At 48.2% G+C, this 27,263-nt stretch overlaps 1 protein-coding gene and 1 non-coding gene across 24 annotated transcripts in view; both read right to left on the bottom strand.

The window, feature by feature from the left end:
* Positions 1–18,100, bottom strand: part of CCDC136 (coiled-coil domain containing 136) — a 31,211-nt gene extending 13,111 nt beyond the window's left edge. For 12 of the 23 annotated variants that reach the window (XM_074035950.1, XM_015448013.3, XM_074035954.1 and 9 more), the window contains exons 1-8: positions 18,012–18,100; positions 17,125–17,232; positions 14,936–15,190; positions 14,770–14,844; positions 7,601–7,924; positions 4,430–4,541; positions 3,666–3,831; positions 2,968–3,108 (exon numbers count right to left, since the gene is read on the bottom strand). In XM_074035950.1, coding sequence (XP_073892051.1) covers positions 2,968–3,108; positions 3,666–3,831; positions 4,430–4,541; positions 7,601–7,924; positions 14,770–14,844; positions 14,936–15,190; positions 17,125–17,232; positions 18,012–18,069 — 1,239 coding nt within the window. In that variant the 5' untranslated portion in view covers positions 18,070–18,100. Of the gene's footprint in view, positions 1–1,332; positions 1,519–2,010; positions 2,182–2,473; positions 2,633–2,967; positions 3,109–3,665; positions 3,832–4,429; positions 4,542–7,600; positions 7,925–14,769; positions 14,845–14,935; positions 15,191–17,124; positions 17,233–18,011 lie in introns of all 23 variants that reach the window. The other 11 variants (XM_015448010.3, XM_015448008.3, XM_045388421.2 and 8 more) reach the window with 3 other exon arrangements.
* Positions 18,101–26,163: 8,063 nt separating this feature from the next.
* On the bottom strand, positions 26,164–26,235 carry TRNAP-AGG (transfer RNA proline (anticodon AGG)). The gene has a single exon. It is a non-coding gene; the product is annotated as a tRNA-Pro (tRNA).
* Between the last annotated feature and the right edge of the window lie 1,028 nt (positions 26,236–27,263).

Below are 27,263 nucleotides of genomic sequence, written 5' to 3'. Positions count from 1 at the left end.
ACCTAATTTCACCCTAATTTTTCCCATTTTTGCTTTCCTAATTCTCTCTTTATATCTTTAGAAAGTATGCGCTATTGCTGAATTTGGATTGAGAAGTCTAAATCATCCCATTTCCAAAAACCCAAATCTTCCAGTATCAGACAGATCTCAATGCTGTTTTATGGCTAGAGAAAAAAACAGGTGCTGTCTGCCAGCATGCTTCTCCTTTCCCATCGTTTTTCCCATTAGGGGAAGAGGTGACGAGCAAGTCACGGATCCCCTGGGCTCCTAAATTGAGTAGAAGTGGAAAAAGGAGGAAACGTGAGCCTGGATATAGAAAGGCAAAGAGACTGTTGAGGTAGCCCAAATAACCTTCCCAGTCCTCTGTCTCCTGAAGGCCTTTCCCCAGGGACAGGAACTACTGAGTTTCTGGCAGAATGTGACCAGCTCCACCATCTTTAGAGACTCTTGGGCCTTTTCTCCAACATGCTTCAACACCTTTCCATTTCCCATCAGTAATCAGGAGCTGAAAGTGCTCAACAGGATAAATGATAACGGCTTGCATTTTATACACTATGGAAAAGAAAAAAAATGAATAAGCCCTTATTTATCACTATCAGGATTTACTACTAAAAGGAAGTGAGATAAGAGTAGAATTCTCTTCCATTTAAAGAGGGCACAATTCAACCTTCAACAATTTAATTACTGGCAGGGCATGGCAGCTCATGCCTGTCATCGAAGCTTGGGAGGCCGAGGCAGGTGGATTACCTGAGGTCAGGAGTTCGAGACCAGCCTGACCAACATGGTGAAACCTCGTCTCAACTAAAAATACAAAAATTAGCCAGGCGCGGTGGCATGTGCCTGTAGTCCCAGCTACTCGGGAGGCTGAGACAGGAAAATCGCTTGAAACCAGGAGGCAGAGGCTGCAGTGAGCTGAGATCGTGTCACTGCACTCCAGCCTGGGTGACAGAGTGAGACTCTGTTTCAACAACAACAACAACAACAAAGAATTTAACTACTTCAAAGTCACAGAATAAATCCTGAAAGAGCCTAGGTCCTTCTCTTGCCTAGTCAGCACTCTATATTCCATTGTCTACATACATGGAATCATGTGTAAAACCTTCAGGGGTTCAGACTGGGATCCAAAGGTATTGATCCTACTGAGCTGTGGCTCCGGCTCAAAGTCAAGGTCAGGGCAAACGGTTCTGTAGTTAGCAGCATGTGGCCCTGCCTCTGCTTCCTGCCTAGGAAGCCCATCAAGCCCTTCGATTGGGTGCCTTCATCTTTTGCCTCTGTACCTCCTCTCTCTGGAGCCAGTGCCCAGGAGCTGTCACCTCTCTGAACAACAATTACCTTGTTAGCACACTTTCCTTTGTCCTCCGGACTGGGCTGGGAGGCCTTGAGCTCTTTCAACTCCAGCTGGCAGAGCAGGAGGTCCTGCTCCAGCTGGTCATACATGTGCTTCTGCCGCTCCAGCTCGTCCTTGCTGGCCTGGTACAGCTGCTTCATCTCCTGAAGCTGAGCGTGCGTCTCTGTGTTCTGGGCAGGGGAGGCAGGCCTGGCCATCACCCCAGGCACTCCTGCTGCTGAACTCTCTCCTCCCAGGCAGGGACTAAGGGGACCCATCTTCCTTTGTCCTTCTCAGCCCCAATTTCATCCCAGCCTGGGATATATACCCAAGATGGACCCGTCCCTGACAGGCTTGAAACACAGACCTTCCCAGTGTAGCCTCTCCAGTTAAATAAATAAATAAATATAAAAATAATTTAAAAAGAAACACAGATCTTCTGGGGCTTCCTTTTTTGGGAGGTAGGGAGGGAAAGGGACTTCCTTTTTATATGCTGCTTTTCTGATTTAAAATCAAAGGAAGATGAGAGCCTTGTGACTCCCTGAGGTTACCTTTCTCCTAAGCACCTCTTTGGCCCCCTCACTGCCAGCTCCTCCACACTCCTACCATTCCCTCTCCTCCTCTGCACTCTCACCCCCACACAAGATGAGGCTACATCCTCCCTCACCAGGAGCTTCTTTTACCTTCTCACTGCTCTCTTTGAAGGAGGCCACCGTATCCCTGAGGTGCTGCAGCTCCGCCTCATGGCACTGCAGCTCCTCCTGCAGCTGCTGCTGCCGTTCCAGCAGCTTTTCCTTCTCACATGTGACGTTCTGGTGCTGGAGCTGCAGCTTCTGCAGCCGGCACAGTAACTCCTATGGTAGAGGGGGCTTTGGGCAGTGCCTCTGGGCTCCTTAACCCACTCACTCTTCTGTGTGAGTCACTTGAAGACACCGACAGTCTAAGATTTGCTTCTCCCTGCCCTTCACTTCCTAATGTCCTCATATCTAATGTAGTACTCGAGCAGGGCTGGAGTTCTTTACCTGTGGTGCTGTCTATGTGGTTGCTGGAATTATTTTTAACTCACTACTCTGATCCACCTTTCCCAAAACCTCAGAAGGATGCCCTTAGCACCTAAGTTGTCCCCTCACCTCTGGTTGCTGTTACCTTCTCACTCTGCTTTTCTACAAGTGTGGATTTCATGACTTTGAGCTGCCGGAGCTCAGCCTGAAGTTGCAGCTGCATCTTCAAGAGCTCGTTCTGCTCATCCTGGCTAGTATCATATTTTTTCTGCAGGGTACAGAGTCTGGACTTCAGCTCCTCATTCTGTGGTAGGGAGGATGTGAGTAGAACAGTTACTCTGGAGAAACAGCAGATCTTTTTACGGATCAGTTGGGTTCCTTTTCAGATGCAGACATCTTGAGGAGCTCCCACAGGTCTAGGGTTTGGTTTCTTCTGTGAGACAGACACTCAGTAATGACCACCATTTCTAGAATGCAGTGCTATATGACTTCTACAGTTGGTTTCCAGCAGACTGTGCCCAGTTGCAGGGCAAGAGTCAGCAGAGCACAGCCATACTCACTGTGCCCACCCTGGTTGAAGCAGCCCCTCCATGAGGCCCTTCTGCCCCCACCCCAGATGACTCCCTGGGCAGTCTTTACCTGAGTGACACTGTGGGAGGTCTGAAACCGAAGCACCTCATTCTGAGCACACTTGAGCTCCCTCTGCAGCCGCCTCTGCTCCTCCTCACTGACCTGGCGATGATGCTGTAGCTCTTCCAACTCACAACACAATTCCTGACACTATGCAGGAAATGGAACAGGGAGGCTTGTTTACTACAGATACCACATGTGCTCCAAGAACAAGCTTGGGGAAAGTATGGCATTCTTTGACTGGAAGATTTACATCAGGCAAGCAAGACCCCAGAATACTGTCTCCCGTCACAGTGCATGCCTGTGGAGATGTTTCTACCACAGGCTGGGAGAAGGTGAAAGAAAGACAAGTGGCCGGGCGCGGTGGCTCAAGCCTGTAATCCCAGCACTTTGGGAGGCCGAGACGGGCGGATCACGAGGTCAGGAGATCGAGACCATCCTGGCTAACACGGTGAAACCCCGTCTCTACTAAAAATACAAGAAAATTAGCCGGGCGAGGTGGCGGGCGCCTGTAGTCCCAGCTACTCGGGAGGCTGAGGCAGGAGAATGGCGTGAACCCGGGGAGGCGGAGCTTGCAGTGAGCCGAGATCGCGCCACTGCACTCCAGCCTGGGCAACAGCGTGAGACTCCGTCTCAAAAAAAAAAAAAAAAAAAAAAAGAAAGAAAGACAAGAAACGTGCCTGCCCTCCCCACCCTCTGTGCCCTACCTTGTTCTTCATGCCATGCATCTGCTCTTCAGCATCCCGTAGCTGCTGCCGTAACAGCTGCATTTCAGGATCAGGCTCTAAGAAATCCATTTCCGAAGTCTGAGACTCTGCCGACGTCATACTTAGTGTTTGGGACTCCAGCCATCTCTCTGTTGCTCTCTGTGTCCTGCAATCCAGAACCCCAGAGCTGTGCTTGAAGGGAGTTCTGCCTGGCAACACCAGCCATGCATGCTTGGTCCTGATGCCTTCATTTTAGGCCAAAGATAGTAAGGGGCCTTCTATTGTGACTCACCGCTCAGATAAACATGCTTAGAAGACTATGGAAAGTCTCCAGCACCTCAATCTGCAAAGGTGTGTTTGACTCTGGGAGACCCTTAGAATGCCAGTCCAGTTAGTTTTCAGGCTAGGCCTAGTCAAGCCCACTCCAATCTGGAAGCATTGTGCCTGCCATTAGACTGAAACAAGTCTATGCGGACAATAAACGAATCTCTTCTGATCTACTTCAGGGCAGAGCAAACCAGAACCCAGTGCCTAGAGCAAAAGTAAACTTCAGAACTCACTCCCTCTAGTCTTGAGATAACTGGGTCGGATCCCCATGTCTGCTTGTAGATGGTATCTGTATTCTTTGGAAACCATGGAAAGGACTGGGTCTCCAGGAGCAGAGGAACGCTCACTGCCCTGGCATCTGCCTTCAGGGGAAAGCCCAAGGCAAGACAGAGTCCTGTGGAACCCCATGACCTCTCACTCTCCAGAGACAGCTGTACCTCTCACTCTCCAGATCTGCAAGCTGCCCAGTGAGGCTGCTGTTGCTCTCCTGCAGGGCCCGGTATTCCTCATTCAGGAAATGGTAGCGTTCCCGCAGCTCCTGCAGTTCTTCTGCAGAGGACAAGCAGAGAGAGATGAGACCAGGAGGAAAGGAAAGCACTGATGACCAGCCCCCAGTTTTCCTGTTTTGAAACATGAGAGCAGAAGGCTAAAGAGCTTCTCTTTTTCTAAAGACAGAAAAGAGAGATAGAGGCTTAGAAGACAGGGCCCAGGAAATTCCACAGTGCAGTGAGTCTTGCTCCTCTTCCCGATAGCTGTCCTTCTTCTCATCTGCCCTGAAGATCTGCCCTGTGTGCTCATCTTCAAAGCCTCAACCGAAGCAGACTCTTGAACTTTTAGGAATTTTTGAAGGTTTAATTAAGTTTGGGGTTTACTGTATGTAAAGTTTCCATTCAACTGTTTATGATTACCTTCCAATTATGCTCTTAGTACAAAAAGCTGAGAGATGTGAACTGTCAGATGTGACTGCCAGTACCTGCCTTTCAGGCATTCTGAGTTTCCTTGTATGTCCTTTATTCCCACACCAAATACATCGGTCTGGATGTGGTAAAGAATTCTTGCCAGGTGTAGTGGCTCAAGACTGTAATCCCAACACTTTGGGAGGCCGAGGTGGGCAGATCCCTTGAAGTCAGGAGTTCGAGACCAGCCTGGCCAACATGGCAAAACCCTGTGTCTACTAAAAATACAAAAGTTAACCAGGTGTGGTGGTGCACGCCTGTAGCCCCAGCTACTCAGGAGACTGAGGCAGAAGAATTGCTTAAACCTGGGGGGCAGAGGTTGCAGTGTGCCAAGGTTGTGAGACTCTGTCTCAAAAAAAAAAAAAAAAAAAAAAGGAATTATTTCTAATGGCCTTTTATCTGCTGACAGAAAGAGCCATCCTAACCAGACCCACATATCATCCTCAAGCATTAGAAGAGATCCAGCTGAAATACCCCAGTATATGTCTCTAAGCACCAGTCACCTATACCTATACTATTTCCTTTCTGGTTTTGTTTTGTTTTGAGATAGTCTTACTCTGTCATCCAGGCCAGAGTGCAGTGGCACAGTCAAGGCTCACTGCATCCTTGACCTCCCTGGACTCAAGTGATCCTCCCACCTCAGCCTCCCGAGTACCTGTGACTATAGGCACACACCACCAAGCCCGGCTAATTTTTGAATTTTTTTGTAAAGATGGGGTTTCACTATATTGCCCAGGCTGGTTTCAAATTCCTGGGCTCAAGTGATCCACCTGAGTCACCATGCCCGCTTTTAAGGCTGTGATGATACAAACACCTGTATCTGTTCTGTTTCTTCGTGATTAAGAATTATGTTGGCCGGGTGCAGTGGTTTACACCTGTGATCCCAATATTTTGGATGGCCAAGGTAGGAGGATCATTAGAGCTCAGGAGTTCAAGACCAGCCTGGGTCTTGAGCAAGACTCTGTGTCCACTTGCAAAAAATTTAAAAATAATTATGTCTCTTAGAACACTAATTATACTGATATTTAAAGAACACTAACTTGCTCTAATTAAACCCAAGACCTATCTTACCTGCTGGAAGATTCAACACCCTAAAAGTAACTTCGAATGCTTCCTCTTAATTCCAATCAGAATTCCTTAGAATACTGCAGATTACCATAAAAGGGAGGGCGGAAACTAATCTTTAATGAAAACTAATCATGCACTAAGCATTAGACTTGATAGTTTCAGCCTCAGATTTGGTAAGTGTGCAAGTGATTTTGACATGCTTCACATTTCATTTAATTCCCAAAATAGTTCTGTAAGTTTTTTTTTTTTTTTTTAATAAACTTTGAATTTTAGATTAGTTTTAGATTTACAAAAAAGTTGCAAAGATAGTACGGAGTTTCCTGGGAGGGTTCTCACCCAATTTCCCTAATTGTTAACATCTTACATTACCATGGTATACCTGTCATGACTAAGGAATCGAATATTGATACATTACTATTAACTAAACTCCATAGTTTACTTGGATTTCTCTACATTTTCCCTAACGTCCTTTTCCTGTTTCAGGATCCCATCTAGCTATTAGGTTTTATTAACCAATTTTGATTTAATATCCCAGATATAGAAACAGGCTCAGAGAAAGACCGTAACCAGACCTCCTATGTTCCTCCTGCTAATTAGTGGAGCTGAGATACTGAACTCAGGTCTGTTTGACTCCAGCCCAAGCCTTCCCACTGTGCCAACCTTCCTCTCCCAGCACCATTTAATCTAAAGGCTCTTCTGAGACGCTTGATACAGCTGGAAAAACTTGCAGTTCTTTGATTCCTTGTTGATTGCCTCTGCTTGACCTGGCCAAATATAGGACTTCCATTATACTCAGATCATAAATCTAGCCGCAGAATAAAGGCAAACTCTCTGATGTCATGAATCCTAGCAACTAGCTGGGAGACTCACTGTCTGAAAGCAGGGCTCTAGGCTTTTGGGTAACTCATGTATTACTTGGAATAACTTTTCTTCTCTAGCTGTCTTGTGCTCTCATTTGTTGCCCCCTAAAGCTTCTATTTTGGGGAGAGCTAATGGAACCTAAGAATTAGCATCCCTGTACCTGGAAGCAGGGCCAGAGGTCCCCCATAAAGCAGTTTAGGCAAAGCACCATGATGCCTGGGCAGCAGGAAGAGTTTCCCAAGGTGACAGGTCCCTCTTTGCCCATCTTAGAGCTGGGAATTTTCCCAGAAAGGGTTTTCCCATAGTGAAATCAACAAAGACCCAATGACTCTCTGAAGAAGAATTTCCAGGGTACCTCTCCATGGTGCTATTTCTTACACCACCATGGACTGGTTATGTAATATCTGGGTAGGTTTTTCCCCCTTACTGTCTTTTTAAAAATTTTTATTTAAAATTTTCTTTTAGAAAGAGATAGGGTCTCACTTGGTTGCCCAGGCTGGTCATGAACGCCTGGGCTCAAATGATCCTCCCATCTTGGCCTCCCAAAGTTCTGGGATTACAGGCATCAGCCATCATGCCTGGCCCCCTACAGTCTTGAATTCGACCTGGAGGTTTTTTCTAGAGATTCCTAATTCATGATCTAACACCACCTTCTACCATTTTCCTATGTATTATCTCCTTTCCTCTGCTTGACTTTACTGACCCACTTGACGGCTCTCATACCTTGCAACCCAGAGTAATCTGAGAGACCTAAACTACTGGATGGTTCAGAGCTCTTCATTTCCATTTCTGCACGGAGGGAGGCAATCTCCATCTCGTAATCTCCCCGAATGCGTTCCATGTCTTCAAGTTCATTCTGCATCCTGCAGAGATCCTCCTGCAGGGACGCTATGTCACTCTCATGTTCAGTTGCAGAATCCTCTGCTGCTTGCCGCAGACTCTGGATCTCAGCCTGGGCCAAATGCAATTCCCGTTCTATTTCCTTAAGTTCGCTTTCTTTCTCATGCTCTAACAGGGAAATCTCCTCACGCAGAGAACGCAGCTCACCTGCAAAGTCCAAAGGTTGAGATGATCAAGAGGGCGGGTGAACTAATCTACCATGTTCTAGAGGCACAAAATTAAAGGGAGACTTATTTCTTGTCTGCAAAGTCCTGAAAACCTCGTCGCTACCCCATCAGAGAAGTATAGCATCATGCTGGATGGACGAAAAGGAGTACCTAAGAAGGGAAAAGAGAGTGACTCTATGTAGTAAGGTCCAATAGAAAAGTAGATTTTGGGCCGGGCGCGGTGGCTCACGCCTGTAATCCCAGCACTTTGGGAGGCCGAGGTGGGCGGATCACAAGGTCAGGAGATCGAGACCATGGTGAAACCCCGTCTCTACTAAAAATAGAAAAAATTAGCCGGGCGCAGGGGCGGGCGCCTGTAGTCCCAGCTACTCGGGAGGCTGAGGCAGGAGAATGGCGTGAACCCGGGAGGCGGAGCTTGCAGTGAGCCGAGATTGCGCCACTGCACTCCAGCCTGGGCGACAGAGCGAGACTCCGTCTCAAAAAAAAAAAAAAAAAAGAAAAGAAAAGTAGATTTTGAGGCCTGGCACCGAAAGCAATCACTTAGTCTACTGTAAACAATAAGTATTACATGCTTCTAAGGAATCACCTGATTGTTAAAGACCTAACTTCATTTATAGTATTTTCTTGATGCCCTGAATCTTTCTAGAAATTCCCTGACTCAAAAAATGTATACAGACTATTTTCACCTATTCATCCTGAGAGCTCAGAAATTACAGAGCCTCAAAGTTCCCATGACCTACCTGTGGTAAGTACTGGCCCTAAAACAATGTGCACAACTCAAATTCACATATAAGTTCACTGCATAATAACCAAACACGGGATAATAATCTAAGTGTCAGTCGATAAGGGATTGTTTAAACTGATGATAGTTAGGCTGGGCGCAGTAGCTTATGCCTATAATCCCAGCACTTTGGGAGGCCAAGGCAGGTGGATCACTTGAGGTCAGGAGTTCAAGACCAGCCTGGCCAACATGGTGAAACCCAATCTTTACTAAAAATAAAAATTAAATTAAATTAAATTAAATTAAATTAAAAAGTCAGGCATGGTGCCATGCCCCTGTAATCCTAGCCACTTGGGAGGCTGAGACAGGAGAATTATTTGAGCCCGGGAGATAGAGGTTGCTGTGAGCCGAGATCGCACCACTGCACTCCAGCCTGGGCAACAGAGTGAGACTCGGTCTCAAAAAATAATAATAATAATAATAATAAAATAAACTGATGATAGTTAAATAGAATATCATGCAGTCATTTAAAAGAAAGTATCAGATCTATGGTGAAAACAAAGAAGTTTCCATATTAACTGAAGAAAAGAGCTGTAAAATATATGCTATGATCTAATTTTTGTAAAAAATATTTTATGTATAGTATATAACACACAAATGGACAAACATATAGAAAAAGGCCTGGAAAGATCTATGCCCAAACCATAATGAGCAGTTGTTTCTGAGGTATGGGGTAACATGTGATGAGGTTTTTACTTTACATATCATATACATCTGTGCTGTTTGGATTTTCAGAACAAGCCTATATTTTCTATTTTTTAATTTACAAAATAATGGGTCAAGAGTTCTCTGTATCTATGGAGCATCTCAGAGTTTCTAGACACATGCACCCATCTGGGATCAGAACCAAAAAGTGGAGAGAGTAAAAGCCACTGATAACAACAGTGAATTTAGGATTTGAGGGCCAGGATGAGAGAATTAATGAGGATTGGGTTGGAAAGGTCAGGATTTTCCCATAAATCCTTTGCAAGGCACATTCTCTCACCCCCTTCCCCCAACTTCTGCTCATTCTACTCACCATTCAGATGTCAACTTTTCTAGTTTGTACCTCCAAAAAAACTAAGAGAAGTCCTCTATTAAATGGTCTCATAAAACCTTGTACTTTGCTCTGTGTGTGTGTGTGTGTGTGTGTGTGTGTACTTAGTCTCCCCTTCATCTGGTTATAAGCTTTATCAAGGCAGAGAGCATATCGGGTTTGCTCACCATTATAGCTCTAGGATCTAGTATTGTGCCTGAAAACGAAGCTCAATAGATATTTGATGTATTCATGCATAAATAAGGCAACAGTTCATCTATTCAACAAACTTTTACTAAGTATCTCCTATGCGTACAGAACTAAATATTTGGGGGGTTTTCCTTTTTGTTTTTGAGACACAATCTTGTTCTGTTGCCCAGGCTGGAGTGGAGTGGCATGATCATGGCTCACTACAGCCTTGATCTCCTGGGCTTAAGCAACCCTCCCTCCTCAGCACCTCTAATATCTGAGACTACAGGCATGGGCTACCCTGCCCTGGTAATTTTTTTTTTTTTTTTTTAATGTAGAGATGGGGGTCTCTTTCTGCTGCCCAGGCTGGTCTCAAACTCTTGGGCTCAGGTGATCCTCCCATCCTGGCTTCCCAAAGTGCTGAGATTACAGGCATGAGCCACCACACCTGACCCTGTTTGGGTATTTTTTAAAAATTAGAATAGAGTCTAGACTTTCAAAGAAGACAAATTTGGACATGCTTCATAGATAGATGCTGAGTGGTGAGGGCTTCTCAGGGGAAGATCTACCCTGCTCCCCTGAGCTCACATGTGGAACTATGCGCATGTCTTTTGCCAATCTTTCCAGTTCTAGAATGATCCTAGCTGTTACATCTCCTTGATCTATTCAACAACTATTAACTGATCCTTAACTGCGTGCCAACGCCAAGAATCTCCTGTTAGATTCTCTGACTTCCTATTGGAAGAACAGTCAGCTCTACCCCCACTACTGAACAGCACAGTGAAGTCGGTCTAGCTAGGGAGACACACAAGGAAACTGGCCATTAGGATAAAGGCCCTAGAATCTGGGGTGGGCCTTCTGGAGAAACAGACCAACCTCCACTTCCCTAATATGCTTTTGATGTTAGGGTTCAACTCTCCCTTAGGTGCTTCTGGCCCTAAAAAAAATGGCATTCTCGGTCAAACACGGTGGCTCACACCTTTAATCCCAGCACTTTGGGAGGCTGAGGTGGGTGGATCACTTGAGGTCAGGAGGTCGAGACCAGCCTGGCCAAAATGGCGGCACCCTGTCTCTACTAAATATACAAAAATTAGCCGGGTGTGGTGGTGGGCATCTGTAGTCCCAGCTGCTGGCGAGGCTTAGGCAGCAGAATCACTTCATCTCAGGAGGCGGAGGTTGCAGTGCGCCGAGATCACACCATTGCAGTGCAGCCTGGGCCACAGGGCGGAACTCAGTCTCAAAATAAAAATAAAAATAAAAATAAAAATTCTCAGATCCACTGGGAACAGAAGGTGCAGAGTCACCTAGAGTCGCCCGGGGCAGGACTCAAGGCCTGGGGGCAGAGCTACTCCGGGAGCGCCCGGGAGTTGAAGAGGCCAGCCAGGGTTCCCCGGGTTCCGAGGCGCTGGCGCCCGTTGAGTATGGGGCTGGGACCGTCGGGGAGAGGTCAAGGGCCGAGGAGTCGGGCTGCGGGCAGAAAAGTGGATTCTCACTCACTGGTTATAGCCTCCATCTCGCCGCCCCCCCAGAGCAGTGTCCCTGGGGGGCCACCCAGCCGCTGGCCGGTCCCGGCCCCGGAGGGGCTGTGGCGGCCGGAACGGCCTCCGAACAGCAGCTGCCTCTAAGGCCGCGCGCGCCCCGTCCAGGCGGAAACGGGTGACGCGCGTGCGCGAGGGCAGCCTCGGTCTCTCCCGCAGGGCCGTGAGGGATCTCACCCTAGAAAGCACTCTACTGAGGACTGGGCGTGGTGGCTCACGCCTGTAATCCCAGTACTTTGGGAAGCCGAGGCGGGGCGGATCACGAGGTCAGAAGTTCAAGACCAGCCTGGCCAAGATGGTGAAACCCCATTTCTACTAAAAATACGAAAAATTAGCCAGGCCTCCTGAACCCAGGAGGCGGAAGTTGCAGTGAGCCAAGATCTCACCACTGCACCCCAGCCTGGGTGACAGAGCAAGACTCCATCTCAAAAGAAACGAAACATCCTACGGAGGAGGGAAGCGCTGTAGAACCCTATTTTCCCAGGTAGTTCCTGCTACATCTGTGCTTCAATCCTGACTTTTCGCCAGTTCGAATGGAAGAATGTCCCTTCTCCAGGCAAAGGCCTTTTTTTGTACTGGATCTTTTCTTTCATTATACATGATCTAGCATTTCCTACCTTTGAAAAAAGAAAAGAAGTAATCTTTCGACCCTATTTCCCTTACTTCTCTGCTTCTCTTCAAAATGACTACTGGAGTTACCGGTACTCACCTTTTCCATTTCATCTCCCATGTCCTCTCTAAACCTAATCCAATCGGTGCCTCCATGCACTGAGATGTCTCTGGGTCCTCCCTCTTGCCAAATCCAAGACCATCTCACTTGACTTAGCAACCTGACACAGTGGATCATTGTCTCCTTGAAGCACTTTCTGCTCTGGCTTCCAGGGCATGACATGCTCCAGGAGTTCCTCTCACTTTACTCTTTTGTTCATTTGTCTTCCTATATTGGACCTCTAAATACTGGAGTGTCTCTGGGACTGGACCCTTTCTCCTCTTCTGGTGTCTCTCCATGTGACTGCACCATTACTTCCCATGGATTCGAATGCCAATTATATGCTAATGACTCCAAATTTACATCTCCGGCCCTGTTTTCTCCCTGGTTCCGCCTTTATATATCCAACTGCCTCAATATATTCACTTGGATGTCCACAGTTACTTCAAACTCAACAGTAGAAAACATGTCTTAAATGGCTCCCCTACCCCCAAAACTTACCCCTTGCCAAGTCTTTCCCAATTCAATAAACATCACCACCTTCCATCAATTTTCTCAAGGCAAAGTCATCTTTGATGTCTCTGTTGTCCCCTGATCCAATTCATTAGCATATCCCGAGGGCTTCACCTTCAAAATATATTCTGAATCATCTCCATTTCTACAGCCCTAACTCAAGCAACCATCATCTCTTGACTGGACTATTGCAGTAACTTGCTGACAGGACTCACTGTTCTGAGTCCCTTCCCTCCATCCTAAGTGTTTCCACTTAGTGGCCAAGTTCTCTTTTAAAAATGTAAAGCAGATCGTATCATCCCAGTCCTGGCTAAGACCCTCTCCTGGCTTTCCACCACACTTACATGAAAGCCAAGCCTCTTGGCTGGCCTATAAGATCCATTGTAATCTGGCCTCTGCCTGCCTCAGAACATTCTCTTACCAGGGTCCTCCACATGCACTTTGCTGCAAACACAGTGGCCTCTATTCTATCGCTCAAACAAATGAAGCTCATTCTCACCTCTGGGCCTCTGCAGTTGCTGTTGCTTCTGCCTGGTACGCTCCTCCCTCAGATCTTGGATGGCTGGATCCTTTTCATTATTCAGGTCTTAGCTCAAATGTCAACTTCTCAAAGATGACTTTCCTAACTGCCATATCTAAAATAAACTCCCTTCAAGACCAGCCTGGCCAACATGGTGAAACTCCATCTCTACTGAAAATACAATAATTAGCCAGGTGTGGTGGCACATGCCTGTAATCTCAGCTACTCGGGAGGCTGAGGCACGAGAATCGCTTGAACCCGGGAGGCGGAGGTTGAAGTGAGCCGAGATTGTGCCATTGTACTCCAGCCTGGGCAACAGAGTGAGACTATGTCTCAAAATAAAATAAAATAAACTCCCATCCCATCTCCTCTCTATATCATATTATTATGTCGTGTTCATAGCATTTATTGCCACCTGAACTTGTGTTGTTTATTTTCTGCCTCTCTCCATTAGAATGTACTCTTCATTAGGGCAGGGATGTGGTCTGTCTCATTTATAGCTGGTCCTCCAAGTATAAAGGCACCTCATAAGTAGGTGATAAATAAATTAGTCCCATTTTACAGATAAGAAATGACATCTCAGAAAGATAAGTGACTTGCCCAAGATCACACAATTTGTAAGTGGTAGAGCTGGGCCCAGGAATCTAGGTCATCCCAGACCAGTGCCCACACTCTTCCCTGTGTGACACGTTTCCTGCCACTTTCCTCCTCTGCAAGCCCCTTCATTGACCACCCTTCCTGTATCTACCTTTGCTTACATTTTCTGTCCCCGTCTCCTTTCCTCCCCCTCTCACACCTCTGCTTGCTACTGTCCAGGCCTGCTTCCCGGCCTTCCTTTTTTTTCTCCATTTATACTTTTCTTTTGGCTTGATCTCAGTTCTCCCCAGAGTCCCTGCCGTTTTCTAGGGCAGCTCCCCTAAACCTTCCGGAAGCCCACAAAAGTAACAAAAGCTGCCTCTTTATTTGGTGGTGCGGTGGAATGTGGGACACCTGCCTTGCTGCTTTCCAGAGACAAAGGGACGTGGGTGTTGGCAAAAAGGGATTTAGGGGCCACAAGCTCAGGTCCCAGGCAGCAAGAGAAGTGCTCTCATCTGCCTCCCTTAACAGGTGCAGAGAGGCCCCGCCAGTCACGTCTCATTGGCTTCATGCTTTCCCATGCTGTCCTTGGAGGAACCAAAAAAGGAATCTGGCTTGGAATTCAACTTGGATCACCCACCCCTGGCACTGACCAGGAGAACAAAGGGACAGGGATGCAGTATGAAGGAGGAGGCTGAAGGGGCAAGAGGAAAGAGCCCACCAGAGACAGGAGGTGACAAGGAGGTCAAGAAATGGAAGGAGAGGACAGAAGAGCCAGGTGGAGGTTTAAAGAAAGAAAACTGGGGACAGAGGAGGATGGAGAGACAAGGAGCGGAAAAGCGTGAGACTAGTAGAGGAAAATGAGGTGAAATTACTGAATTTGGTTATTTTTATCTGCTATGCTTCAGTCAAACCCTCAGGAAAAAAGTACTTAGGTGACCACTTGGATGGCCACCTCCCTCCAGTCCAAGCCCTGGGAATTACCTTGGAGCTGCTGAATCTGCTTGGTGAACACCTCTGCCTGCTGGGCGCTGGCTAGCCGTTCATCCTCCAGGAGCCCTGCAGGGAGAGGGGCACCAGTGTCAAGCTCGGATCCAGGGGAGTGCAGAGCCTCTGGGCCCGGGCACTGGGCCCTGGCCCAGCCACTTACCCTGTAGCTCCAGGGAGTCGTCCTCATGCTGCCCTGCCAGTTCCCGGGTCTCCTCCAGTTCTGCCACCAGCTGCAGCACCTGAGCCCGCAGCTCCTCCAGCTCTGTCTCCGTGAGGCTCAGTCCCCGGTGCTTGTTGACTGACAGAGAGCCAACACTGCCACCTTTCTGCACTTGCTCTTCTTCTTCTTCCACCTCTTCTTCCTCCTCTTCTTCTTCTTCTTCCTCTTCATAGAGAGCTGGGAGTAACACCTCCCCTAGGAGAGACAGCCATCCCACCAGGGAGTCAGCACCAACTTCCTTTCCGCAGTCCTTCCAGGGCCCTCAAACTCACTATCCCAGGGCAGAGATAATATACTAGTGCCACCTGGTATCCCCCAAGGTGCCTCTGGGCAAGACCTATACTCAAGATGAATCCTCAGGTGTGAGGGTCAAGTTGAGAGGCAGCCCCTCCACCTCCCAGGCCCTTCCTGGACCAATGTTGCACATGGTAGCCTCCCACCAATGCCTGTGGGCAGGCTGGTGCCCGCTCAGCATGAGACACTTGCACAGGATTACCTGCTTCTTCTAGGCTGGCCTCTGAGTAGCAGGACAAGTAGTCAAGAAAGGAGACAGTGAGTGGATCTTTCGGTCAAATGGGGTAACAGTTACAGTTTGGAGATTTCTCAAAAGTTAAAAACAAAAACAAAACAAAACAAAACAAAACTGGCCGGGAATGCTGGCTCATGCCTGTAATCCTAGCACTTTGGGAGGCTGAGGTGGGTGGATCACTTGAGGCCAGGACTTCCAAACCAGCCTGGTCAACATGGTGAAACCCCATCTCTACTAAAAATATAAAAAAATTACCTGGGCGTGGTAGTACATGCCTATAATCCCAGCTACTTGGGAGGCTGAGGAAGGAGAATCATTTGAAAATGGGAAGTGGAGGTTGCAGGGAGGCGAGTTCGAGCCACTGCACTCCAGCCTGGGCGACAAAGTGAGACTCCATCTCAAACAAACAAACAAACAAAAACAACCAAACAAAACACTATCCAGGTGGCTTGTGAAAAATCAGCCTTTCCGTAATAAGAAAGCATTGCCCGTCAGCAGGTAGAGAAAGAAAATATCTGATTGTAGAGGTTTCATTGGATAAACGCTGGTGCCCTTTCAAATGTATATTATTAAATACCTGTTTGAAATTTTCTACAAGGTCCACCTTGTTTTTCCCTGCTGCATGTCACAAAGTCTCCTCTCCCCTAGCTGAGCCATATGAAGCCCCTCCTACTCTGCTGACCACAAAGCAGCTTTCAGGGGAAGTTTTAGGCTGTACTTGTGTGTAAAAGAAAGCCTGCTATTTTAATGCATTAAAAAAACTGGGGTTTGGTGCTGGCCCCCAGCCTCTGGTTGTGAGCACCCGCTCCTTTACTGCAATGCAGTCCCTATAAATAGCAAAATGTTGTCTGGATGATGATTGTTTGCTTTGTTTTAAAATTCTGAATCTCTGGTCTTACTTTATCTAACATCAGCAGCCCTAGGTTCGTCTGGGACCCCTTGTGCCATCTGTCCCTCTTAGGGGGAGCAGGTTTGCCCATACTGAATGTGCAACGTGCAATACTTCACAGAAAGTCCTGGAAAATGGACCAGCGTCCTTCCAGGGGCCTGGTGTTGGCAGCAACTGCCAAGTCACATGGGTGTGGTGGGGATACACGTGTGTTGGGAGGATGGCCTCACACGCCCCCTCCCAGGCAATCTCTTTCAGGCAGTAAGGTATCCTAGAGAACCAAAGCCACAGGCTTCCATTCGAAGTTAATGGTGGTGGCCCCAGAAAGACAATTCACATGCCCGGTTCCTGGCTTTTTATAATAAGAGACAGCTTGGGATCTGGGTCGGCAGGCAGTGAGGACAAACCCCCTGCTGAAAGGCTGCTTCAAAGCTCTGTCCAACCAGGCCTCTTTCTCTGTCTGGCAGCTCCCTTGGGACACACAACCTGGTTAGCTGGGGGTTGACTGGGGTCCCGAAGGGATGCACCCTAAACTTCCGTCAAAGCCTGAGCCCTGGGAAGGGCTGGCGCTCTGAGCTGCAGGAAGAGGGGCTAAGATGAACTGAGGGAAGGGCTGTGTCCCGGCTTAGAGGCCTGGGGGTCAAAGGGAGGAAGAAAGGGAATTAAGGGAGGAGGGGAAGGGAAAGAAAGAAGCCTTTTGGGAAAACTCACCCTCCATAGCTTGCATCCCTCGTCGTTCCAGGGAGCCCCAGCGTTGGCCCTTCTTCCTCTCACAGCCCTCAGAGGCCTCATAGGAGCCTAGAGTGGTCACTGTGGGTCCTGAGAGCACGGAGAAAGGAAGGGCTGGGGGATGGGGGACTGGCTGCGGGCTGGGGTGCAAAGAAGGGGACATGCCTTCCAGCTCCTCGGGGCTCTGGGATCTGTAATCCCAGTGGAGGTGCCTGACTCACTCTCCCGTCTCTGCGACTCCTCTCTCTCTCCACCACCTCTCATGCTCTGCCTGCGGAGACCCCAGTCCTGACGCCCAGCCTCCTCAGAACCCCCTGTTCCAGGCCCCTCTTGCTTGCACAGAAAGAGGGGGTGTGCGTATTTAGTCCAGGGAGACAGGGAGGAGAGGGGCAAGACAGAAAGAGGGCGGGAGCCAGTGAAGAAGAGGCTGAAAGGGTGAGGTGGCCTACGGAGGGAGGGAGGAGTGGGGGGCGTGTGGGAAGGGGTAGGGCAGCGACCGCTCCCCTCCCCTCCCCTCTCATTCTCTCGCTGGACCTTGCCCACCCCACCCTCGCCCCGCGCTCAGGAATCTCCGGGGCTGCAGGAGGTGCGGGGTCTGGAGCCCCGAAGGCTGGAAGCACCGTTGGACTGGAGTGGAGAGACGCGCTGGGGAGGGACCACCAGACAGGATGCGGCCGGTGCGCTGAAGCCCCAGCCCCAGGCCGGAAAGATGGAGACCGGGCCCCGGTGGAGGCCAGGATGGAGGGAGGAAGACTCTGGGCAGAGAAGGGGGAGCCGCGGAGGCCAGGAGCACCTGGGGGTCTGGAGGGAGGAGGGATGGAGGAGAGAAAGGAGGGGCGGTGGAGAGGTGAGGGAGGGGCGGCTCTGACCTGGTCCCGGGCAGCTCCAGCCCGCGGCTCCCGCGCCGGCTCCGGCGCCCGCCTCCATGACCGCTCCCGCCGCCGCCTTACGCCTCCCCGAGCAGAAGCCGCAGCCGCGAGCCCGGGGACCCGAGCCGGGTGCGCAGGAATGGGGGGGGGCGGGAGAGGGGGCGGGGCCTGGCCGGGCCTCCTGACACCGCCCCCCGCCGCTCGCCGCCGCCCGGAAGCCCTCCCAGCACTCGGGAGCTCCGAGCCGGTGCAGGGGGCGGCTTGGGAGGGTGAGCGCGACCCCAGATACGCCCCAAGTCTCTCCCCGAGGGAGCGTGGGGAGCTGCGGGGCCCGGACAGTGTCAGGAGCTCCTAGGCTTAAGGCTGTCCCAAGAGGGAGGAGCGAGATCCCCTGGTTCTGGCAGCGGATCCCCCCGGGATCTGCTGTGCGCAGGGACCCTTCTGCACCAGGTGTCAGGGCCCAGTCATGCTCAGCAATGGGGACAGCAAAGGACGAGGTGGGACTGTTTCCTCCAAGCGCGCAGACACGCGCGCCCCTCCCTCCTTCCCTCCCCCGCCCGGCCGGCGCCCCCACCAAGCAGTCGGCGCGGACTCCGGCCTCAGGCCCTGCTCAGCCCTGCCCGGTGGCCCCTCGGCAGCCTGAGGGCCGGAGGAGGGAAGTCGAGGCCCGGATGGGCGAACGGCAGGGCCCTGACCTTTCCGCTTTCCGCGACCCCCTACCGAACCAGGGCCAGGGACCCTCTTAGGGGGGCCCTCCGGTGGCCCCACCAAGCCTCAGGGCCCGAAGACCCCCTCTCCTCCGCCCTGCCTTCCCTTCCGTTCCCACACCAGGTGGGCTGTGAGCCACGCCCCCACTGTAGCCCGCGAGAGTGGGCACGACTGATGTTCACTCTCGTGGAAGGGAGATTTGGAAGCCCAGGGGGCTTATTTCACGTCTTCCACCATTCTTTTATTCAAGCTATGTCCACTGGGTGCCGGCTTTTGAAGAGGCAGTTCTCACATCTCGGCAGGTCTCAGCAAGGATAGAAGTGGGTACAGTTCGCAACAGGGGCTCCCCAGCACATCCAGGAAATGGCTGGGAGATTCCTAAGCCAGGGACACACGCAGATCCCTTCTCTAGCACATTCACTCACATTGTCTGCGTTCCCCCCGCTGCAGGAAAGGGGTCCGGATCCAGACCTCAGGAGAGGGTTCTTGAATCTCACGCAAGAAAGAATTCAGGGCAAGTCCGTAGAATAAGGTAAAAGCAAGTTTATTAGGAAAGCAAAGGAATAAAGAATGGCTACTCCATAGACAGAGCAGCCCCAAGGGCGGCTGTTTGCCCATTTTTATGGTTATTTCTTGATGATATGCTAAACAAGGGGTGGATTATTCATGCCGCCCCATTTTAGACAATGTAGGGTAACTTCCTGCCGTTGCCATGGCATTCGTAAACTGTCATGGCACTGGTAGGAGTGTAGCAGTGAGGATGACCAGAGGTCACTCTCACTGCCATCTTGGTTTTGGTGGATTTTGGCTGGCTTCTTTATTGCAAGCTGTTTTATCATCAAGGTCTTTATGGCCTGTGTCTTGTGCCAACCTCCTATCTCATCCTGTGACTTAGAATTCCTTAAACGTCTGGGAATGCAGCCCAGTAGGTCTCAGCCTCATTTTACCCAGCTCCTATTCAAGATGGAGTTGCTCTGGCTCAAATGCCTCTGACATCCCACAGGCTTCCACGTCCACAAGCCATTCCTGTTCCACGGGAAGGAAGCCCTTTTTTGCTTGGACTTCCCCTACTTTTCAGCTGGGGGTCACCTCCAGGTGGCCTTCTCTGACTGGTACCCCATCCCTGCCCTACTAGGCGCTTCTGTGGTGCTCGTCCCTGTCTGTCTGTCTGTAACAGCACCAGGACCTCTGGGTTGTCCAGGCTCTGCCCAGTTTCTTGAATGTTATGGGGATCTCAGTTATCTTTGTATCTCCAGCATCTGACCGAGTTTCTGACACAGGATAAATGAGTTAAAGGTCGATCTCCCAGAGACCCAGTTAATGCCCTATCTTATCATCTAACATGATTTCATATTTGTGGTGTTAAATGTTGCCTATTCATGATGATGTTGTCTATAAGTCTCTCTCCCTCCCCCCACTCCTTGCTCCTTTTTTCTTCCTCTGCCTCTCTCATTATCTCAGCAGAGAGACAATGAGCAGAGATCAAGGATGTTTCCTTTGCTTCCCAGATGACAGGATTCTACTCCAGATCCTGTGGCCAAGGTGACACAGTTGTGGGGAAAGTTGAATAAGCCCACCCAGACCCCTTCTGCAGAGGGTTTACTGCATGCAGACACCAAGGCTGTCCAGATTTGGGGAGCAGAGCATTTGTCAGGGGTGGTAGAAAGGAGCTGCACTGGGGGCTTGAGGGATGCAGTGCTCCGGGAACTGGCAAAGACTAGTTCTGGAAGCTTACTGGCTGTCCTTTCTGCCCAGCGCAGCTCCTCATGGTTCTGCCTCCGCCAGCAGGGTCACGTTAGCAGTTGGCCTTGACTGCTGACCTCTTGGTGAATGGAGGGAGGCACAGCAGGGAAATTGTCGACGGTGACATCCAAGGTTCAAGCTCTCCTCAGGGAGCTCTGATCCTGAGTATTAAGACTAATCTCTCCCTGGCTTCTGGCATGCAGGTCACCTTTCACCCTTGATTTGGGAGAACATTCAAGGGACACCTGAACCAGTCTATTTTCAGGAGCCAAACTTGGTCAAACCCTGGCCAGACCAGTACCGGGTTGAGGGAGGGGGGCAGTTAAAAGGCGGGAGAAAAGAGCTTAAGAGCTATGAGGGAGGTGGGCTGTGGTCCAGAAATGCATCTCTGAGGGGCCAGGAGTGGTGGGCATGTCAGCAAGGTGATCAACCTAGGGGGATGATCTGAATTAATCCCTGTAATCCCTGGACTCAGGGCTCAGCCTCCCTCCTAATCTCATCCCAGGAGATCATCCTCTTTGAGGACTGATGTAGCCATTTATCCCCCTTTACCCTTATTTCTAAATGCCTAGATCCTTTCATTAAAAAGAAAAAAAATATGAGTATTTGAAACATGCAAAAAGTATGGTAAACAGAATAACGTAACAAATAACCCATGCACACAGAGCTGAAATCCTACAACCAGTCAGATCTTGCCATGTTTGATTCGAGGTAGCCCTCTATTTATGGTTTTCCAGTTTTACCTGTATGTATGTTTTACCTTTTACGAATGTATCTACCAACAATACATAATTGTGACTTGTGTGTTTTAGGAATTTATCTAAATAGTGTTATATTGTACGCATTCTTCTGCAAACTCTTTTTTTTTTTTAATTTATCCATGTTGTTTCATATAGCTCCAGTTTATGAATTTTAACTACTGAATACTGTTTCATTGTTTGAATACACTGCAATTTATCCATTTTTCTGCTAATTGACATTTTGACTGTTTCCAGTTTTCCATATTAAAAACAATGCTGCACTTGACAATTTCATGAGTTCTCCTAGGATGGATACCTAGAAGTAGAATTTCTGGGTCATAGGTAGGTGCATCTTAAATTTCACTAGCCATTGCCAAATTGCTCTATAATATAGTTAGACCAATTTAAACACCACTAACAGTGGCTTTATTTTATTTATCCTCTGGCCCCCCTTATTTGGAAGTTACACATTCTATTTCTACTCTTTTAGTGATTACCTCTTTATATATTTCTAAACATTCTTACTTAGGTCTACGGTGAATCAATATCACTATACTTTTCTGAGTAATAGAAAGATCTTAGAACATGTTAACTCTGTTCTTCTTTCCCCACCATCTCCCATATTTCTATCTAGTATTTTAGTTTCCCCTTCTTTCTAACCCCAGGAATCATCCTCCTCACCATTATCACCACCACCACCATCTTTATCATCATCATCATCATCTGTCTCAAGGCTTGATTAGATCTACTAACATATTTATAAATTTCTCTGCTCACCGTTCCTTCTTATTTCCATTTCCCTCTTATAAAATCTACCCTTTGTGACATTTCAGTGTAGTCTTTGAGGGGTCAGCATTCCCAGTTAATATCTTAAAATGTCTTTATTTCATGCCCTTTTAATGGAAATTTGGTAGGCATCAAATTCTAGGTGACAGTTATTTTCTCTTAGCCTTTTGAAGATGTTTTTCCCTATAATCTTTTGCTGCTAGTAAGTGACAAAATTTTTCTCTATAATTAAAAACAATACGTCTTTTCTTTTCTTTCTTTCTTTCTTTTTTTTTTTTTTTTGAGGTGTCTCGCTCTGTCACCCAGATTGGAGTGCAGTGGCGTGATCTCAGCTCACTGCAACCTCTGCCTCCTGGGTTCAAGCGATTCTTCAGTCTCAGCCTCCCAAGTAGCTGGGATTACAGGTGGGTGCCACCACACCTGGCTAATTTTTGTATTTTTAGTAGAGACAGGGTTTCACCATGTTGGCCAGTCTGGTCTTGAACTCATGACCTCAGGTGATCCACCCACCTTGGCCTCCCAAAGTGCTGGGATTACAGGCATGAGCCACCATACCTGGTTGAAAAAATAAGTCTTTTCTATAATATTTTGTTTTCCATTTTTTTTCCCCCTATAATCAATATCCTGTTGCTAGAAGTGAGCTGCAAATATAATTGTTATCTTTGTAGGCAGACAGGCATTTTTCTTTCCGGTTGTTTTAAGGTTTTTCTCAGGTATGGTGGCTCATGCCTATAATCCTAGTGCCTTGGGAAGATGGCTGGAGCCCAGGAGTTTGAGATCAGCCTGGGCAACATGGCAAGACTCTGTCTCTATAACAATAAAAAAATAACTCCAGCCTGGGCAACAAAGCAAGACTCCATCTCAAAATAAATAAACAAATAATTAGCTAGACGTGACGGCACACATTTGTAGTTCTACCTGCTTAGGAGGCTGAGGTGGAAGAATTGCTTGGGCCTAGGAGTTTGAGGCTTCAGTGAGCTATGATCACACTACCACAATCTAGCCTGGGCAATAGAGTGAGACCCTGTCTCAAAAAAAAAAAAAAAAAAAAAGACTTTTCTCTTTCTTCAATATCCTGCAGTTTCTCCACAGTGTGTTTCAGAGCTCAGGACTCTTCAACCTGAGGACTGTGTCTTTCTTCCATTAAAATTCTCAACCATTATCTATTGGAATATTATATTTTCCCCATTCTCTCAGTCACATTCAGGAACTCCTATTAGATATATGTTAGTCTGTCTCATTCTTTCACTCATGTTTTTTTAGCTATTCTTTCATATTTTCTATCTTATCACTTTCCGACTTTTTCAGATTTTGAATGATTTCATCAGCTCTCTTTTCCAGTTCACTTATTCTCTCTTTGCCTGAGTCTAATAATCTCCTGTTTAATGCATCACTGAGTCTTTAATGTCTTCTTTGTTATTAAGTATAATTTTCCGGTGCTAAGAGTCGTTAATTTCAGTGGTTATGTCTTTCATTTCTTCATGTGGTATTTGATTTTTTTTCCTATGGTTTATTTTCTTGTCTTTAATTCTTCTACATATATTTATTATATAATGTTTTTCATGTTGTTCTATCATGTATAGTTCTTGGAGTGCTCTCCTGTTTGCAGTGTCCACCAACCCTTCCTTATGATGAATTGCTTCCTTGTCTAGTTTTGTTTCTTCTCAGCTGAACCTGTGGCTAGAATCACCCCAAAAGCAGTAATTCCACAAGGGAGTGCCCCAAACTGTTCTGAAACGGGGCTGGTTGAGATTCCAAAAACACCAAGTGGTAAACATCAGGGGATTGGTCCAAAGCATTTATTAGGGGAATGTACATACAAAGTGAGCTGCCGTGGATCCTCAAGGCAGAGAGCAAGATAAGGGATGTTCTACCTAGGTGTGTCCACAATGAGGGAGCTGGGTTATGAAGTTTAAATGAGGGTTTCAGGAATTTGACTGGGGACAGGGCTAGCTTCTATATGTTTAGCAACATGGTTTGTCCTTCAGTGTTTTCAGCAACAACCTAAACACCTTTATCAGTGCCTGTGAATGTTCAAGGCCCTAGCTTGGGTTCAAGCCTACAGCGAAAAACATTTCAGCTGGCTGGGTCACAGAGCACTTAAAGCATTCTGTATCTCTCTGGACAGAGGGAAAAGCAGGGAAAGTTTGTAATATTTAATATTATACACGTCCATAATTTTTATTGTGAGCTCTTCTTCAGCACATTTTGGGTTTTTGTAATTTTGATGGGTTGGTTGGTTGGCTGGTTTTGGTGGGAGTCCTATATGCCCTTGTTATATGAAAATAGTCTTATAGAACTCTTTTTGCTTCTGTGTGGCTGTGTGGTATTCCTAAGGATTTCAAGCGTCATAAACCAAGTTTATATTTAATTTCTCGCTTGGATTCAGCACCATGAAAACAGAAATCCAGATACAATACTTGGTCAGACTTAGAACATCAATTTCTCAGGGTTGACTTGTATTTCCACCCCTTTTCTCTGCTTCCTTGCTGGTTTTTAGTCCACTTTTCTTTTCTTTTTCTTTCTTTTCAGAGACAGGGTCTGGCTGTGTTGCCCAGGCTGGAGTGCAGTGATGTGATCATGGCTTATTGTGGCCTCAACCTCCCAGGTTCAAGTGATGCTCCCACCTCAGCCTCTGAAGTAGCTGGGACTGCAGTGCACACCACCACACCTGGCTAATTTTTAAATTTATTTTTTTGTAGAGAAGGGGTTTTGCTGTGTTGCCCAGGCTGGTATCAAACTCGTAGGCTCAAGTGAGCACCCCGCCTCAGCCTCCCAAAATGTTGGGATAGCAGGTGTGAGCCACTGTGCTCAGCCTTTAATCTTCTTTTGACGAACAAGATGGATCTTTTATATTCTGAGCTTTATGAAGGGGTTTCAGCTTTGGCTCCTTGCCTCTGGCAGGTGAGGCCACGTATCCTACAGCTGGAAGCATTGAGACACAGCTCCAGATCTTGGGTGTCTATCTTATCTGTGTGTGACATCAACAATAGGCCATTGTGACATCCTTCTCCCCGGCCCCCATTTTTTTTTGGCCTGCCCGCCCTTCCTTCCTTCCTTCCTTCCTTTGTTTCTTCCTTCCTTCCTTCCTTCCTTCCTTCCTTCCTTCCTTCCTTCCTTCCTTCCTTCCTTCCTTCCTTCTTTCCTTCCTTCCTCCCTCCCTCCCTTCCTCCCTCCCTCCCTCTCTCCCTCCCTCTCTCTCTCTCTTTCTTTCTTTCGATGGAGTCCTGCTCTGTTGCCCAGGCTGGAGTGCAATGGTGCCATCTTGGCTCACTGCAACCTCCGCCTCCTGGGTTCAAGCGATTCTCCTGCCTCAGCTTCCCAAGTAGCTGGGATTACAGGTGCATACCACCATGCCCAGCTAATTTTTGTATTTTTAGTAGAGATTGGGTTTCGCCTTGTTGGTCATGCTGGTCTCGAACTCCTGACCTCAGGTGATCCACCCGCCTTGGCCTCCCAAAGTGCTGGAATTATAGGCATGAGCCACTGGCCTGGCTTTTTTTGTTTGTTTTTTACGTTCCTTCTTTAATCCTGATAGCTGATAATTTCCTTTATTAAAAAAAAAGTTGGGATTGTACCATTTTAATTTTTGAATTCCATTTTATCCAACATCCCTGTGTGTGTTTGGGGGCACTGGATGAAGGGATAGCTACCTTAGTCCAGTCTTTCATGTTGCCAGAAGTTCCCATTTAGATTCTCTTTGTGTGTAACATGATTCCTAGCAATCCCTACATCTCTAGGGTGCATTACAGTTTCTGATTTCATCCTCCCAACAACTCTGAGAAGTAAGTTTCGAGACTCAGAACTGTAACTGTCGTCCTAGCTTTTGGACTTTGAGTCCAGTGCATTTCATAGCTTGGGTTTTATGTTGAGAGCTTGCCTGATCCTGACCTCCAGCTCTGGCCCAGCCCGCTCCTTGTCCTGATGTCTCTGACAGGCTGTCTTTCTGCCAAATAAAATGCAGGCCAGCCAGATGCTCTGCCAGTCCCCTCCTGCTCAGTTTGGCCCCAGTGGAAATAATGGGGTAAGTATAGGTCAGGGCAATGGGGCGACTGACTGCCAGCTTGTCCTCAGGGTCCTTTAGCCACACACCAGGAGGCTATCTCTTTGCTTCCACCCTAGAAGGGGTAGGCGGTGTATATGTATGTGGCAGCGGAGAACGGACAGAAAAAGCAGGGCTCGTCCGGGATTTGAACCCGGGACCTCTCGCACCCTAAGCGAGAATCATACCCCTAGACCAACGAGCCACAGGCAATTAGCTCTTGCCAGATGTGCTCCCCCTGCCACATCAGCAGCAGCCACAGAAGCAGTCTGTAGTTCTTAGAACGAGCCTCTCTCCTCCCACTTCCAGGCTGGCTCCAGGCCCAGGCGGCTGCGCTCCAGCAGGCGTTGCTCCTGAGTTCTCTCCTGCTCCTCCCTAGCTCGTTGCGGAGCCACACAGATGCTCCTCTGCCTGGGCCTACAGGCAGGGTCCATTCTTCCCCCTGACCTGCCAGTTACCCCGCCAGGACTCCCAAGCAGAGTTCATGGAGGTCCTGCTGGGGAAGAAGCCAGGCTCCAGGAACCACTATTTCCCTGAGGACCCTTAGGGCTGGTGAGCCCATCTGGGGTCTCTTGCACTCAGTTGAGAGCTACTTTTCTTTCTTACCTCATGATCAGACCACCAGAAAAGCATTCTCCAAACCCATTAGACTCCCAGGTGAGGACCCAGAAGATTGTCCCAGCTTGCTCTTGACTAGGTGATGTTTGCTAAAATCCGCAGTGTCTTCATCTGCTGGTTGGGGAAGGTAACACCTACCCTGTCTACCTTACAGGGTGAGGATCGCATGAGACAATGTATATGAAAGCACCTTGAGAACTGTAAAGCGCTGTCAAAGGAAACGGGTTATGATGGCAACACGAGGGGGAGAGAAATACATAGTAGGAAAGCTGTCATTTAATGCTTGTTGTGGGCCAGGCAGGGTGCTCCCTGCTTTACAGATCTTATTTAACCTTCCAGCAACCTTGTGAGAGCAGTATCACCTCAGTGTAAGATAAACAACTGCCTGAATTCAGCGTATACTTCATGTTTATCAGAATGCTTTAACTTGCCTAAATTCAGCTTATTCACATTTATCTGAATCCTAAGACTGTTTTAAATGCAGTACACACTGCTACCCAGACTTTCTAAAAAACCAGAAATGGGGACTATATCCTGTCAATACCCACACTCCCTCCCCCACGGTAGCCTGCCCTGAACATCCTACCCAGGGAAGCTGCCCAGGAAGGAGCTGCT

This window comes from Macaca fascicularis, chromosome 3 (assembly GCF_037993035.2).
Source record: "Macaca fascicularis isolate 582-1 chromosome 3, T2T-MFA8v1.1".
NCBI lineage: Eukaryota > Metazoa > Chordata > Mammalia > Primates > Cercopithecidae > Macaca > Macaca fascicularis.
Note: the sequence above shows the minus strand (reverse complement) of the source record. Positions and strands in the feature narration are given on the sequence as shown.